The following is a 13,117-nucleotide window of genomic DNA, read 5'->3' as shown; positions in this document are numbered from 1 at the left end:
ACACACAGCGAGATCGCTAATGAGGTCACTGCTGCGTCACAAAAACCGTGACACAGCAGCGATCTCGCTATGTGAGAAGTACCCCTAAGTGTCTTGTGACTCCTGGTATAAACCCGCCACCTAATTAGCAACTTTCTGCCTACACACAGTATACACAGGAAGCTACCAATCAGTGGTGCGGGTGATGTTGGGCCACGAGGCAAAAGACAACTAGTCCTGTAGTGATGATCGGCTGATAAAACACTATCAGAAAATTATTACTACCGGTAGGTGTCTCATGCCTCCTGGTCCAACCCTGCCCTCAGCACTGAACTTTCTGCTGCGTGCACAGCTGAGATCACAGCTGAAGATCTCATCTGCGCATGCGCCGCCTCCAGCCCACTGATCTCCTGGCAGCGGGCTTATGGAAAATGGTGCACGGAGGTGGCGCGTGCACAGCTGAGATCACGGCTGAAGATCTCATCTGCGCACGCGCCGCCTCCAGCTCATTGATCTCCAGGCAGCAGATTTAAGGAAAATGGCGCCCGGAGGTGGTGCGTGCGCTCTATCTGCGCATACGCTGACTCCGGGCACCATTTCTTTGAAGCCCACACCGAAGACAGTTTATGGATGCTACTGTCTCACGGTGCCCGAAACCACCTGCCGCACCGCCATACTCCACCACTGCCGCTGCCTCCCGTGACCCCGCTCCGCCACAGCTGAAGCCCCCCTCCTTCGGTAAGACACAAACGGATTATAAGGCGGACCCCATATTTTTTTTCCCTTTCTTTCTCTAAATTTGGGGTGAGTCTTATAAAACGAAAAGTACGGTAGCTCATGGTCAAAAGTGGCGTCCTAAAAATAAAAGGCACTACCCCATTAACCAGTATTAGAAAAGAAAGGAAAACAACAGACCTGTACCTTTCCCATGGAAGTAGTCTTGGAAATATCGGGCTCCCGAATCCACATGTTCTATACTGTAGTGTTTTAATCTCCCTTGTGTCTTCTGCATTTCCTTGGAAATTTCCAAGACAGATATACTGGCATTGGTACAGTATATAGAAAGAGAGGGCTCCAGAACTCCTCCTTCAGTCCCGTTCGGCGAGCCAGGAGAAGCCTTGGAAAAGCTGACATTACGCTCGGACATCCCCCCGGTCTCATTTCGGAAATGTGGACAACTGAGAAGAAGGTCGTTACTGTTATTGTCCCCCATATCGTGCTCCAGGTTCTCCTTAAAGTTCAGGTCTTCAGTGCTGGTGAAGCTGGGGTCCATGTTGCCAAGGCTGTAGGCTTTAGAAACGGCTAAGGACACAGCGGACGCGGCAGAGGCTCCCGTTGTAGTGTTCCGCCTTTGGGCAACGTAATTTCGGTTGGCGGCTACTTCGTTCAGGTCAAAGAGCATACTCTGCACGTCGTAATGGGCGAAGGATTTGGGGCAGATCCATGGTTTATGACTTTCGTCCTGATCCCCGTAGGACTTACCCATTTCATTCTCACTTTTGTTGCTCCTCAACTTGCGAAAAATGGAGGAGTCATTGGACTCCCCTTTGGGGGCTCGCTTTCGTTGCTTGTCCTTTATCGTACCGTCATCTCTCTGATATTGACCATTACGCAGATCCGTCCTGGAACTCGCTGCCAAGTGAAGATTAGAAGCCATACTTGAATCCTCGTGAAGAAGACCGCTTCCCCTACTGGGCGACTCGCCTCCTTTGTCATGTTTCTCATTTCTTAAGTCCTTCAGCATATCATATAAGCTCTGTTCGGAAACTCCCTGCACGTTAATGGAAGAAGTGCTCCCGTACTCTCTGAAGAGAGGCATCCCGTTGCTAAATTTGGACCCCCTTGGCTCCAAAGATACATCCACATCACATTCACTTAGTGTGGTCTCACTGTTGCTTCTATTCCGAAGAGTGATAAATGTCCGCCCCGGAGACCTCGGCCAACCATCTAAAAACTCCACATCTTTGGACCTCTTCCTCGACAGTCTATGAAAGCCTCGAAATCCCGGAGAGCCCCCATTGCTCTGGAAATGTTGCCCATTTGGGAAGCCCCTTTGTGGGTAGAACTCTTTCGTCCCTTCCATCTCCCTCGAAGGGCTAGGGGTCATCGTCTCTTTTTGAGTCTCTTTTTTTGGAGGCCAGTCGGCAATCCTGGCACGCACTCCCATTTTGGGCATTGCAGGGGTGATAGAGCTAAACTTTGATGCTTCCGTAGAGTGTTGCATCCCATTGCTGTTCTGTCCCCACAGGCCCTGTGGATAATAATCCACCCCACGGAGGACATCGTTGGCTCTCATGGATGTCCCGCTTGCCTCCACTCCATCGTTTTGGTAGGGTCTGTAGCTTGTCATGCTCCAATACAGATATAAATATCCGTATAGAGCAAAATCGGATTAAAGTTCTTGGTTGAGCCAAAGTGCAGAACCATTATGGGGACCGTGTCTGTGCAAAGATATACAAAGCAATAGGGCGCATTTGTATGTCCGTAGAGCGGCTGGATCACTTCAGATGAATCTGCAAAAAAGAGAAGATGGCATAGTTATAGACCGATGAGACAACGGAAATAAAATATAGCCATGTGCAAGTGGTACACTATACATCCAAAATATACATGAAAAGCAGCCAAAGAATGACCAAAAAGGGCCCAAATTTGTGTAGTATAATATATTATCATCACCCATAGCATTCGGGCTTGAGACGATTCACGCTGCCCTGGTCCGGTGTAGTGTCCAGTCCTCCATGACAGCCGGTATTTACCTCTATGGCCAATATCCTGGGTCCTCTAGGACTTACTAGTCACTAGACCTCAAATGACGTAAGCATGAGAAATGCCCAAAACGCCAGGCCGAGGATGCCGGGAGCAGAGACGAAAGGATGGACCACCAATCTACCATGGAGGACCGAACTGGACAGTGAATCGAATTGCTCATCAATGGCTGCTTTGGGTCGGAAACAAGAGTTCTGGCAATTTTTGGCAACATTTTTCGGGATAACGGCACCCCCAATGCAACAGTGAATGGTGCCTAATAAGTATATACCGTATTTTTCGGATTATACGACGCACTTTTACTCCCAAAAATTTGGGAGGAAAATGATGGGTGCATCTTGTAATCCGAACGTAGCTAACCGCGGGGAGGTGGAGAAAGGTCATAGAAGGCAGGGTCAATGCTGCGGGGGCTGTGCTGGTGCTTGCTGCGGGCGGTGCAGCAGGGGGCATTCTAAAAATCAACGGTGAGGGCTTCAAATAATGGGGCCCGGAGTCGGCGTGTGTGCAGATTAAGCTCTCGGCTGAAGATCTCATCTGCGCACACGCCACAACGGGCCCATTGATCTCCCAACAGCGGACTTGAAAAAAACGGCGCCCGGAGGTGGTGCATGTGTAAATGAGATCTCAGCTCGTCATTGAGCCGATAGGTCAATCTGAGCAGGCGCTGACTCCGGGCGCCATTTCCTTGAAGCCCGCACCGACGACAGTTTCTATATGTTCTTGCAGCGAGCATCCGGGACACCCGCCGCAACATCGCCCTACTCCACCAACGTCTCTGCAATCTGTGACCCCACTCCACCAGCGCTGCTGCCCCCCACTGGTAAGACACCACCGGATTACAAGACGGACCCCGTATTTACAAAATCTTGGGTGCGTCCTATAATCCAACGCGTCTTATAAAACGAAAAATACGGTATATGTTCTTTACTTGATTGTGGGGTTTAGGGTTTCTTTTCCTAGACCCAACGAATGCAGAAAAAGCATTTAAAATTCAGATATCTTGAGTTCTGGTGATTTTTATCTACTCGGTCCCTTTTTTGGACTTATTATTGTTCCTATTGTAAAACTGCTTCAGTAAGGTATTTTTTTACTTAAAAGTACTTACTCTTCAGGAGCGCACCGTTCCCTTTCCTCCTGCTTTGCCAGGGGGCCAGTGCGCTCCTGAAGATTAACAGCTCAAACCAGCTGTATAGTTGCGATGCTGTTTCGAACGGTTTCTTCTCAGATTGTTGCAAGTGGGGGCAGATTTGCTTTTGCAGCATCGGAAGAAGGAAGGGACACTAAATCTGGAGGCCGGATCATATGCTCCTGCAGGACAGCGCTTACAAACTCCATTAAAAAAGAGCTCTACGTGTGCGAAGACATTGCAACTAGACCGCAGCGGTGGCTGATAACCCAGACAAAAAGAAAAAAAAGTCTCATTGCTTTTGAGAATAGAGATTTTAAACAAGTAAATTGCAAATTTGCTTTTTTTTTTTACGAGAACTTTGCAATTTTAATCACTAATGATGCTGAAACTTTTTTTTCCTAATGTTATTTAGGATTTCGATGTCTTTTTTTGTGTTTTTTTAGTATGAACGTCACATACTGAACTCCTATACGCACGGAAATTATAGTAAGGTCATAGCTGCGGGTTTATGGCATTGGTTTTATATAGAAATTACTATATAACTACAGATCTCAATGGGAGGGAAAATAGAGCAGTTATGATGGCTCAGCAGTCGGGTGTAGACAGGAGTCTATTACAGAAAAATGCCATATTATCAGACTAGCCGTTTGAAACCATAAATTAGCCGGGGACGGCACTGTAATTTCACCTGGGATGGGACTCTTTATAACAATAAATGGCACTGGGCTCAGCCGTCATGACTCATGAAGAAGCAGCGGACCGGGTGATGCAGAATTTAGCTCCCTTTGGAGGTACAAACTAAAGGATATATTTTTAGGTTTTAAAGATCTTCGTCAGCACTTACCACCAGTTTTGACAAGATTCTGACACGTCATGTGTGTTTATGGTTTTAGCTTTCTTACCCAGAAGACAATATTCCTGGGCCAGACACAGGCAACAAACTACAAAACTGACCCTACACCTCAAAAATACAGGTACAATGTAGTCAGCAATCATGCCCCTGCTTTACTGGGCACAAATAATGACTAGTGATGAGCGGGCACTACCATGCTCAGGTGCTCAGTACTCGTAACTAGTGATGAGCGGACACTACCATGCTCAGGTGCTCAGTACTTGTAACTAGTGATGAGCGGACACTACCATGCTCGGGTGCTCTGTACTCGTAACTAGTGATGAGTGAGCACTACCATGCTCAGGTGCTCAGTACTTGTAACTAGTGATGAGCGGGCACTACCATGCTCAGGTGCTCAGTACTTGTAACTAGTGATGAGCGGACACTACCATGCTCAGGTGCTCTGTACTCGTAACTAGTGATGAGCGGGCACTACCATGCTCGGGTGCTCAGTACTTGTAACTAGTGATGAGCGGACACTACCATGCTCAGGTGCTCAGTACCTGTAACTAGTGATGAGCGGACACTACCATGCTCGGGTGCTCTGTACTCGTAACTAGTGATGAGCGGGCACTACCATGCTCAGGTGTTCTGTACTCGTAACTAGTGATGAGCGGGCACTACCATGCTCAGGTGCTCAGTACCCGTAACTAGTGATGAGCGGGCACTACCATGCTCGGGTGCTCTGTACTCGTAACTAGTGATGAGCGGGCACTACCATGCTCAGGTGCTCAGTACTCGTAACTAGTGATGAGCGAGCACTACCATGCTCAGGTGCTCTGTACTCGTAACTAGTGATGAGTGAGCACTACCATGCTCGGGTGCTCAGTACTCGTAACTAGTGATGAGCGGGCACTACCATGCTCAGGTGCTCAGTACTCGTAACTAGTGATGAGCGGGCACTACCATGCTCAGGTGCTCAGTACTTGTAACTAGTGATGAGCGGACACTACCATGCTCAGGTGCTCAGTACTTGTAACTAGTGATGAGCGGACACTACCATGCTCAGGTGCTCAGTACTCGTAACTAGTGATGAGTGAGCACTACCATGCTCGGGTGCTCAGTACTCGTAACTAGTGATGAGCGGGCACTACCATGCTCAGGTGCTCAGTACTCGTAACTAGTGATGAGCGGACACTACCATGCTCAGGTGTTCTGTACTCGTAACTAGTGATGAGCGGGCACTACCATGCTCGGGTGCTCAGTACCCGTAACTAGTGATGAGTGAGCACTACCATGCTCGGGTGCTCAGTACTCGTAACTAGTGATAAGCGGGCATTACCATGCTCAGGTGCTCAGTACTCGTAACTAGTGATGAGCGGGCACTACCATGCTCAGGTGCTCAGTATTGGTAACTAGTGATCAGTGGGCACTACCATGCTTGGGTGCTCATAACTAGTGATCAGCGGGCACTACCATGCTCGGGTGCTCGGTACTCGTAACTAGTGATGAGTGGGCACTACCATGCTCGGGTGCTTTGTACTCGTAACATAAAATAATATGCAGCCTGAAGCTATGAAAACCTAGCAGTAGGATAATATCCCAATCTAAACAGGACTAACCAATTAGAATTGTTGATACTGAGCATGTGCAACCACAGCCCCATTCCAGAAGTGATGGCCGCACATGCTCAGTACTGCTCCATCTACACAGGGGGAGTCTTTTGGACCTGGGTAGATTGGGGCAGTGATAAATGTGACACTAAAGGGATAATACAACATTCATGTGCATGGTCAATTAGGTGAATCAGAAAAGTATTACCAAAACTTAAAAACCGGTGACCTCACGCACACACGCTGCCTACCTGCACGCCGCCATCTTGCTTCTTATTCACTAGTGGCATGTACAATGGGGCAGGGACGTCCTAGGATCACAGGAAAGCACTTGTATCCTGTAAAGAACAAATAATGGTTATAGGAATGATGGATATGAGAAGCAACATCCTTATAAATAAGGTGCAAAAATTAAATATATTCTTGTATTCCCTACCATAGCCATAAAAAAAAAACAAAAAAAAAACAAAGATACATTTCAACCAATATTTAGGTTTCTTCAACCTTAATAAATCAGAATCTACAGCTCTGATACCAGTAGTATGTGACTGGTGACTCCACTAGTGAGCAGCGCTTTTCTCTTCTCTACAGTGTCCTCCTTTATAGGATGTAAGAAAAAAAATATGGTTAAAAGGGACAACTAATACCTAAGGAAGTAATGGAGGCAAAAAGATGGAGACTGAATCGTCATATTAGTAATAGAGATGATCACTTGCAATTCTAATGGGATCGTTGTGGATTGTACAACTTTAAAAACTACATTATAGGCCGGAGCTGCATTCATAAAGCTGCAAGCTTCAGAGCTGGAATCTCCCAGCATGTTGGCTGAGAAAGATGTTTTACAGAAAGGAAATGTATCCATTTTTAGACTATATCTGTTCCCACTCCTGACATTTTAGTACAAACTTTAATTCCCCTTGAAATAACAATCCTACAGCATTTTCTTCACTCTGTGCTGTTCATTAAGGGATGTGTGAATGAATTGATTACTTCGTGCAGCCGCTCCCCTTGTTACAGTGACACGGTCATCACTGATCCCAACTCTGTGACACCAGGATGACAATTTATTCTTTTTTTTTTTGTGGAAGAATGACAGGAATGGCACAACACTGTCTAAACCACTGGCAACAAAAGTGAGTACACCCCTAAGTGAAAATGGTCACATTGTGCCCAATCATCCATTTTCCCTCCCCGGTGCCATGTGACTCATTAGTGTTACAAGGTCTCAGGGGTGTTACATTTGGTGTTATCCCTCACACACTCTCTCATACTGGTCACTAGAAGCTCAGCATGGCTCCTCATGGCAAGGAATTCTCTGAGGATCTGAAAAAGAGAATTGTTGCTTTACATAAAGATGGCCGAGGCTATAAGAAGATAGCTAGCACCCTGACACTGAGCTGCAGCATGGTGGCCAAGACCATACAGAGGTTTAACAAGACAGGATCCATTCATAACAGGCCTCACCATGGTGGATCAAAGAAATTGAGTGCACGTGCTCAGCGTCATATCCAGAGGTCGTCGTATTAAAACAGATGTATGAGTGCTGCCAGCATTGCTGCAGAGGTTACAGGGGTGGCGGGTCCACCTATCAGTGCTCAGACCATACACAGCACACTGCGTCACATTGCTGAAGACAAGCAGACCAAGGACATGGATTACTGGAACTGTGTCCTGTGGTTTGATGAGACCAAGAAAAACTTATGTGGTTCAGATTGGGTCAGTGTGTGTGGCAGCAACCAGGTGAGAAGTACAAAGACAAGTGTCCTGCCTATAGTCAGGCATGGTGGTGGAACGGTCATGTTTTGGGGCTGTATAAGTGCTGACGACTGGGGACCTACAGTTCATTGCGGGAACCATGGATGCCAACATGTCCTGTGACATACTGAAGCAGAGCATGATCCCCTCCCCCTTCATATTCCAACATAACGACCCAAACACCTCCAAGACAACCACTGCCTTGCTTAAGAAACTTAAGGTAAAGGTGTTGAACTGGCCAAGTGTCTCCAGACCTAAACCCTATGGAGCATCTGTGTAGGCTCCTTAAACGGAGGGTAGAGGAGCACAAGGTCTCTAACATCCATCAGCTCCGTAAGGTCGTCATGGAGGATGGAAGAAGATCCAGCGGCTCCTGTGAAACTCTAGTGACCGCCATGCCTAAGGCTATGTGCGCACTAGAGCTTTTTACCTGCGGATTTACCTGCGGATTTGCCCCGGAAATTTCTTGAGAAATGTCTGCAATCTTTGTGCAGACATTTCCCATGAAATTCAATGAGAAAAAAAAAAATAGCTGTGCGCACTGTGCGGATTTTTCTCAAGAAAATTTCTTGAGAAAATTTTCTCGAGAAACTTTCTTGAGAAAATGTGCATGTCCATTAATTTCCGCAGGTACCTGCGGTATTCCGGGGGTATTCCGCAGGTAGCAATGATGTGCGGTATACCCCCGGAATAGCCGCGAATTACCTGCGGGAATGCACATCGCTGCCTGCGGTTTTGCAGGAAGCGATGTCATTATGCCAGGAAGCGGAGCAGAGTAAACACAGACGTCACACTCCCTGGACGCCGCACAGAAGCACTTCCGTGCGACCTCCAGGTGCCCGTGCAGTCTGTGTCCTGCTCCGGCCTCGCGGCTGCATGCACTGCAGTGTCAGTGTCTGCCCGCAGTGTCAGCAGCCTGTCACGCGGCAGCGCAGGCAGACACTGACACCCTGCAGTGCTGGGAGCCGCGGGGATGACGATCGCTGCTGTCAGGAGGTGAGATCATTACCTGCTGTGACGATCTCCTGCCTCCTGACGTCACCGCGGTCACTGCTGTCTATGCCCGTCTCGCGAGCGGCCCGAGACTGTCACTAGCGGTGACGTCACGGGCTCTCGCGATACTTCTGACAACGCGGCGGGCATAGCAGTCAGTGACAGCGCTGACGTCAGCAGTACAGGAGATGATCACAGCAGGTAATGATCTCATCTATGCTCCTGATGGCAGCGCTCGTCATCCCCTGCAGTGACCTGAGCTGACCTATTGATGTTAGCTCAGGTCACTGCATTGCTCTCCCAGCCAATGGGGAACATTCTGTTCTTCATTGACTGGGACAGCGACTATGGTATGGATCGCCGTGCCCCCCCCCCCCTTATTGGATTACGCCGGACGTGGAATTGATTGTGCTCTTTTCAATAAATTGGTTAAAGAGGGAATGTTTTGGGGAGTGTTTTTTCAAATAAAACTTTTTTTGTTGTCTATTTTTTAATTATTACTGACTGGGTTGGTGATGTCGGGTATCTGATAGACGCCTGACCTCACCAACCCCAGGGCTTGATGCCAGGTGACATTACACATCTGGCATCAACCCCATATATTACCCCGTTTGCCAACGCACCAGGGCGCGGGATGAGCTGGGGCAAAGCGCCAGGATTGGCACGTCTAATGGATGCGCCACTTCTGGGGCGGCTGCGGCCTGCTATTTTTAGGCTGGGGAGTGTCCAATAACAGTGGACCTCCCTAGTCTGAGAATATCAGACCCCAGCTGTCCGCTTTACCTTGGCTGGTGATCCAATATGGGGGGGACCGCACGTTTTTTGTTTTAAATTTATATAATTTAAAATAACAGCGTGGGGTGCCCACTGTTTTGGATTATCAGCCAAGGTGAAGCTGCCAGAGGTGGTCTGCAGGCTGCAGCCGTCTGCTTTACCCTAGCTGGCTACAAAAAATGGGGGGACCTCACGTCGTTTTTTTTTAATTATTTATTTATTTTATGGCTAAATATAAGGCTAAGCACCCTTTAGTGCCACATGAAAGTCACTAAAGGGTGCCAGCTTAGAAAATGCAGGGAGGTGGAACATTATATAGGTTTTTCTCATCTATCTATCTATCTATCCCTCTATCTATCTATCCATCTATCCCTCTATCTATCCATCTATCCCTCTATCTATCTATTAATCTATTCATCTATCTATCCCTCTATCTATCTATCTATTCATCTATTCATCTATCCATCTTTCCCTCTATCCATTATCTGTCTATCGATTATCTTTATTATTTATTGCAGGGACAAACCTGCGGTAAATCCGCGGCAAAACCGCATGCGGATTTGGTGCGGATTTTTTCCGCAGGTCCGGAAATCTTTCACTGGCAGAAGTTTCTCAAGAATTTTTCTTGAGAAACTTCACATTTCTAGTGCGCACATAGCCTAAAAGCGTTAAGGCCGTGCTGGAAAATAATGGTGGCCACACAAAATATTCACACTTTGGGCACAATTAGTCCATTTCCACTTAGGGGTGTACTCACCTTTGTTACCAGCGGTTTAGACATTAATGGTTGTGTGTTGAGTTATTTAGAGGACACCAAATTTCCACTGTTATACAAGCTGCACACTGACACTGTACATTGTATCACAGGGTCAGATCATCAGTTATTTAGCTATTTTCAAATATGCGAGGGGTGTACTCACTTTTGTGATATACTGTATAGAAGAAATGTTTATTGCTCATTCGAGGGATGGAAGAGGATACCTGTAATTTAATTTCTTAGGTGTAGGAAGGTGTTAATGGCCCTGGTCATCACATTCCTGCCCAGACCTCATTGACGCATCTTAGAGGCCTCCAAGTCTACGTCTGCCAACACCACTCAGGGTTTGGACAGGGAAGCTGAGGGCCATTCACTGACCAATTAACCTAAAAAAGATAATTATGGAGTGTACAGAGAGGGGACAATGGTAGGATGGAACATTAGAAGGCACGGTGCCCTTGCTAAGCCAGGATGATGAGCAAAACGGGCATGGAGAAGAGTGAAGCTCTGAAGGTCTGCGATAGTAGAGCGAAACCAAAGAAGACCCCAACCCTCAACCTCTGACGTTCAGCCGCTCAATTAGAAGCAATAATATTGGGTAGGTCACGATAAATATTGGTGCAAATACGGCTCTGTCTCCACTCCCCCCCCCCTACCCGTCATCAGTACGCTCTACCCTGACCGATGGATAACGTACGATTTTGGGAACAGTCAGAGGTATAACTAAAGGCGTACAGCCCGGTAGATCTGTCCACAGCCCAGACGAGGGTTACTTTCCAGCAGAGATGGATCGATATGTTGGATAAACATTTCTAAACCTGCAGCTTCTCTCCCGTCTTTTATTTGATTGCAAGCTCTTCAGAACATGTTATTTGTCCTCTGCACCTAATGTTACGGTTATGTAACGGACGGCTGATATCGCTCCCTCCATTCACTGTGTTTGGAAGCTTAAAAGATCGATATCCACACAAGCATGAAAGCCGTGAAGTCAATAGCCATGATGGATACAAAACGTTTCCTACTTTATCAAGTCAGGAGGTGCGAAAAGATAGCGCAGCGATCGGCCCCGCACCCTGCACAGCACATTAGTGACAAACCATTGCTGATTATATAAGATTGTGCTTCATTATTCCCGCTGCCACAGTACACTACCGAAAACTGTGTGTATTGGCTGGGCAGAGGCGGCCCAGCAGAGGCAGAGGCGGCCCAGCAGCGGCCCAGCAGAGGCAGAGGCGGCCCAGCAGCGGCCCAGCAGAGGCGGCCCAGCAGCGGCCCAGCAGAGGCGGCCCAGCAGCGGCCCAGCAGAGGCGGCCCAGCAGCGGCCCAGCAGAGGCGGCCCAGCAGCGGCCCAGCAGAGGCGGCCCAGCAGCGGCCCAGCAGAGGCGGCCCAGCAGCGGCCCGGCAGAGGCGGCCCAGCAGCGGCCCAGCAGAGGCAGAGGCGGCCCAGCAGCGGCCCAGCAGAGGCAGAGGCGGCCCAGCAGCGGCCCAGCAGAGGCAGAGGCGGCCCAGCAGCGGCCCAGCAGAGGCAGAGGCGGCCCAGCAGCGGCCCAGCAGAGGCAGAGGCGGCCCAGCAGCGGCCCAGCAGAGGCAGAGGCGGCCCAGCAGCGGCCCAGCAGAGGCAGAGGCGGCCCAGCAGCGGCCCAGCAGAGGCAGAGGCGGCCCAGCAGCGGCCCAGCAGAGGCAGAGGCGGCCCAGCAGCGGCCCAGCAGAGGCAGAGGCGGCCCAGCAGCGGCCCAGCAGAGGCAGAGGCGGCCCAGCAGAGGCAGAGGCGGCCCAGCAGAGGCAGAGGCGGCCCAGCAGAGGCAGAGGCGGCCCAGCAGAGGCAGAGGCGGCCCAGCAGAGGCAGAGGCGGCCCAGCAGAGGCAGAGGCGGCCCAGCAGAGGCAGAGGCGGCCCAGCAGAGGCAGAGGCGGCCCAGCAGAGGCAGAGGCGGCCCAGCAGAGGCAGAGGCGGCCCAGCAGAGGCAGAGGCGGCCCAGCAGAGGCAGAGGCGGCCCAGCAGAGGCAGAGGCGGCCCAGCAGAGGCAGAGGCGGCCCAGCAGAGGCAGAGGCGGCCCAGCAGAGGCAGAGGCGGCCCAGCAGAGGCAGAGGCGGCCCAGCAGAGGCAGAGGCGGCCCAGCAGAGGCGGCCCAGCAGAGGCGGCCCAGCAGAGGCGGCCCAGCAGAGGCGGCCCAGCAGAGGCGGCCCAGCAGAGGCAGAGGCGGCCCAGCAGAGGCAGAGGCGGCCCAGCAGAGGCAGAGGCGGCCCAGCAGAGGCAGAGGCGGCCCAGCAGAGGCAGAGGCGGCCCAGCAGAGGCAGAGGCGGCCCAGCAGAGGCAGAGGCGGCCCAGCAGAGGCAGAGGCGGCCCCGGCAGAGGCGGCCCCGGCAGAGGCGGCCCCGGCAGTGCGGTGTCGGCACTGATCAAAATGTCAGTTATTACATGTCTCACACTGGTAACGCCTCCTTTAACTTAGAATCACTGGGCACAGATTCTCAGCAAGATCTTTCTCCGGCTCATAGATCTTAACAGCTCATTTACATA

The 13,117-nt window shown here is 50.0% G+C and overlaps 1 protein-coding gene across 1 annotated transcript in view; it reads right to left on the bottom strand.

Annotated features, from left to right (window-relative positions):
• Positions 1–13,117, bottom strand: part of SIPA1L3 (signal induced proliferation associated 1 like 3) — a 101,794-nt gene that overhangs the window by 29,665 nt on the left and 59,012 nt on the right. Inside the window, exons 4-5 of the mRNA XM_075324854.1 lie at positions 6,571–6,657; positions 901–2,492 (exon numbers count right to left, since the gene is read on the bottom strand). Coding sequence (XP_075180969.1) covers positions 901–2,329 — 1,429 coding nt within the window. The 5' untranslated portion in view covers positions 2,330–2,492; positions 6,571–6,657. The remainder of the gene's footprint in view (positions 1–900; positions 2,493–6,570; positions 6,658–13,117) is intronic.

This window comes from Anomaloglossus baeobatrachus, chromosome 9 (assembly GCF_048569485.1).
Source record: "Anomaloglossus baeobatrachus isolate aAnoBae1 chromosome 9, aAnoBae1.hap1, whole genome shotgun sequence".
Lineage (NCBI taxonomy): Eukaryota > Metazoa > Chordata > Amphibia > Anura > Aromobatidae > Anomaloglossus > Anomaloglossus baeobatrachus.
This window is presented reverse-complemented; position numbering and strand designations above follow the sequence as displayed.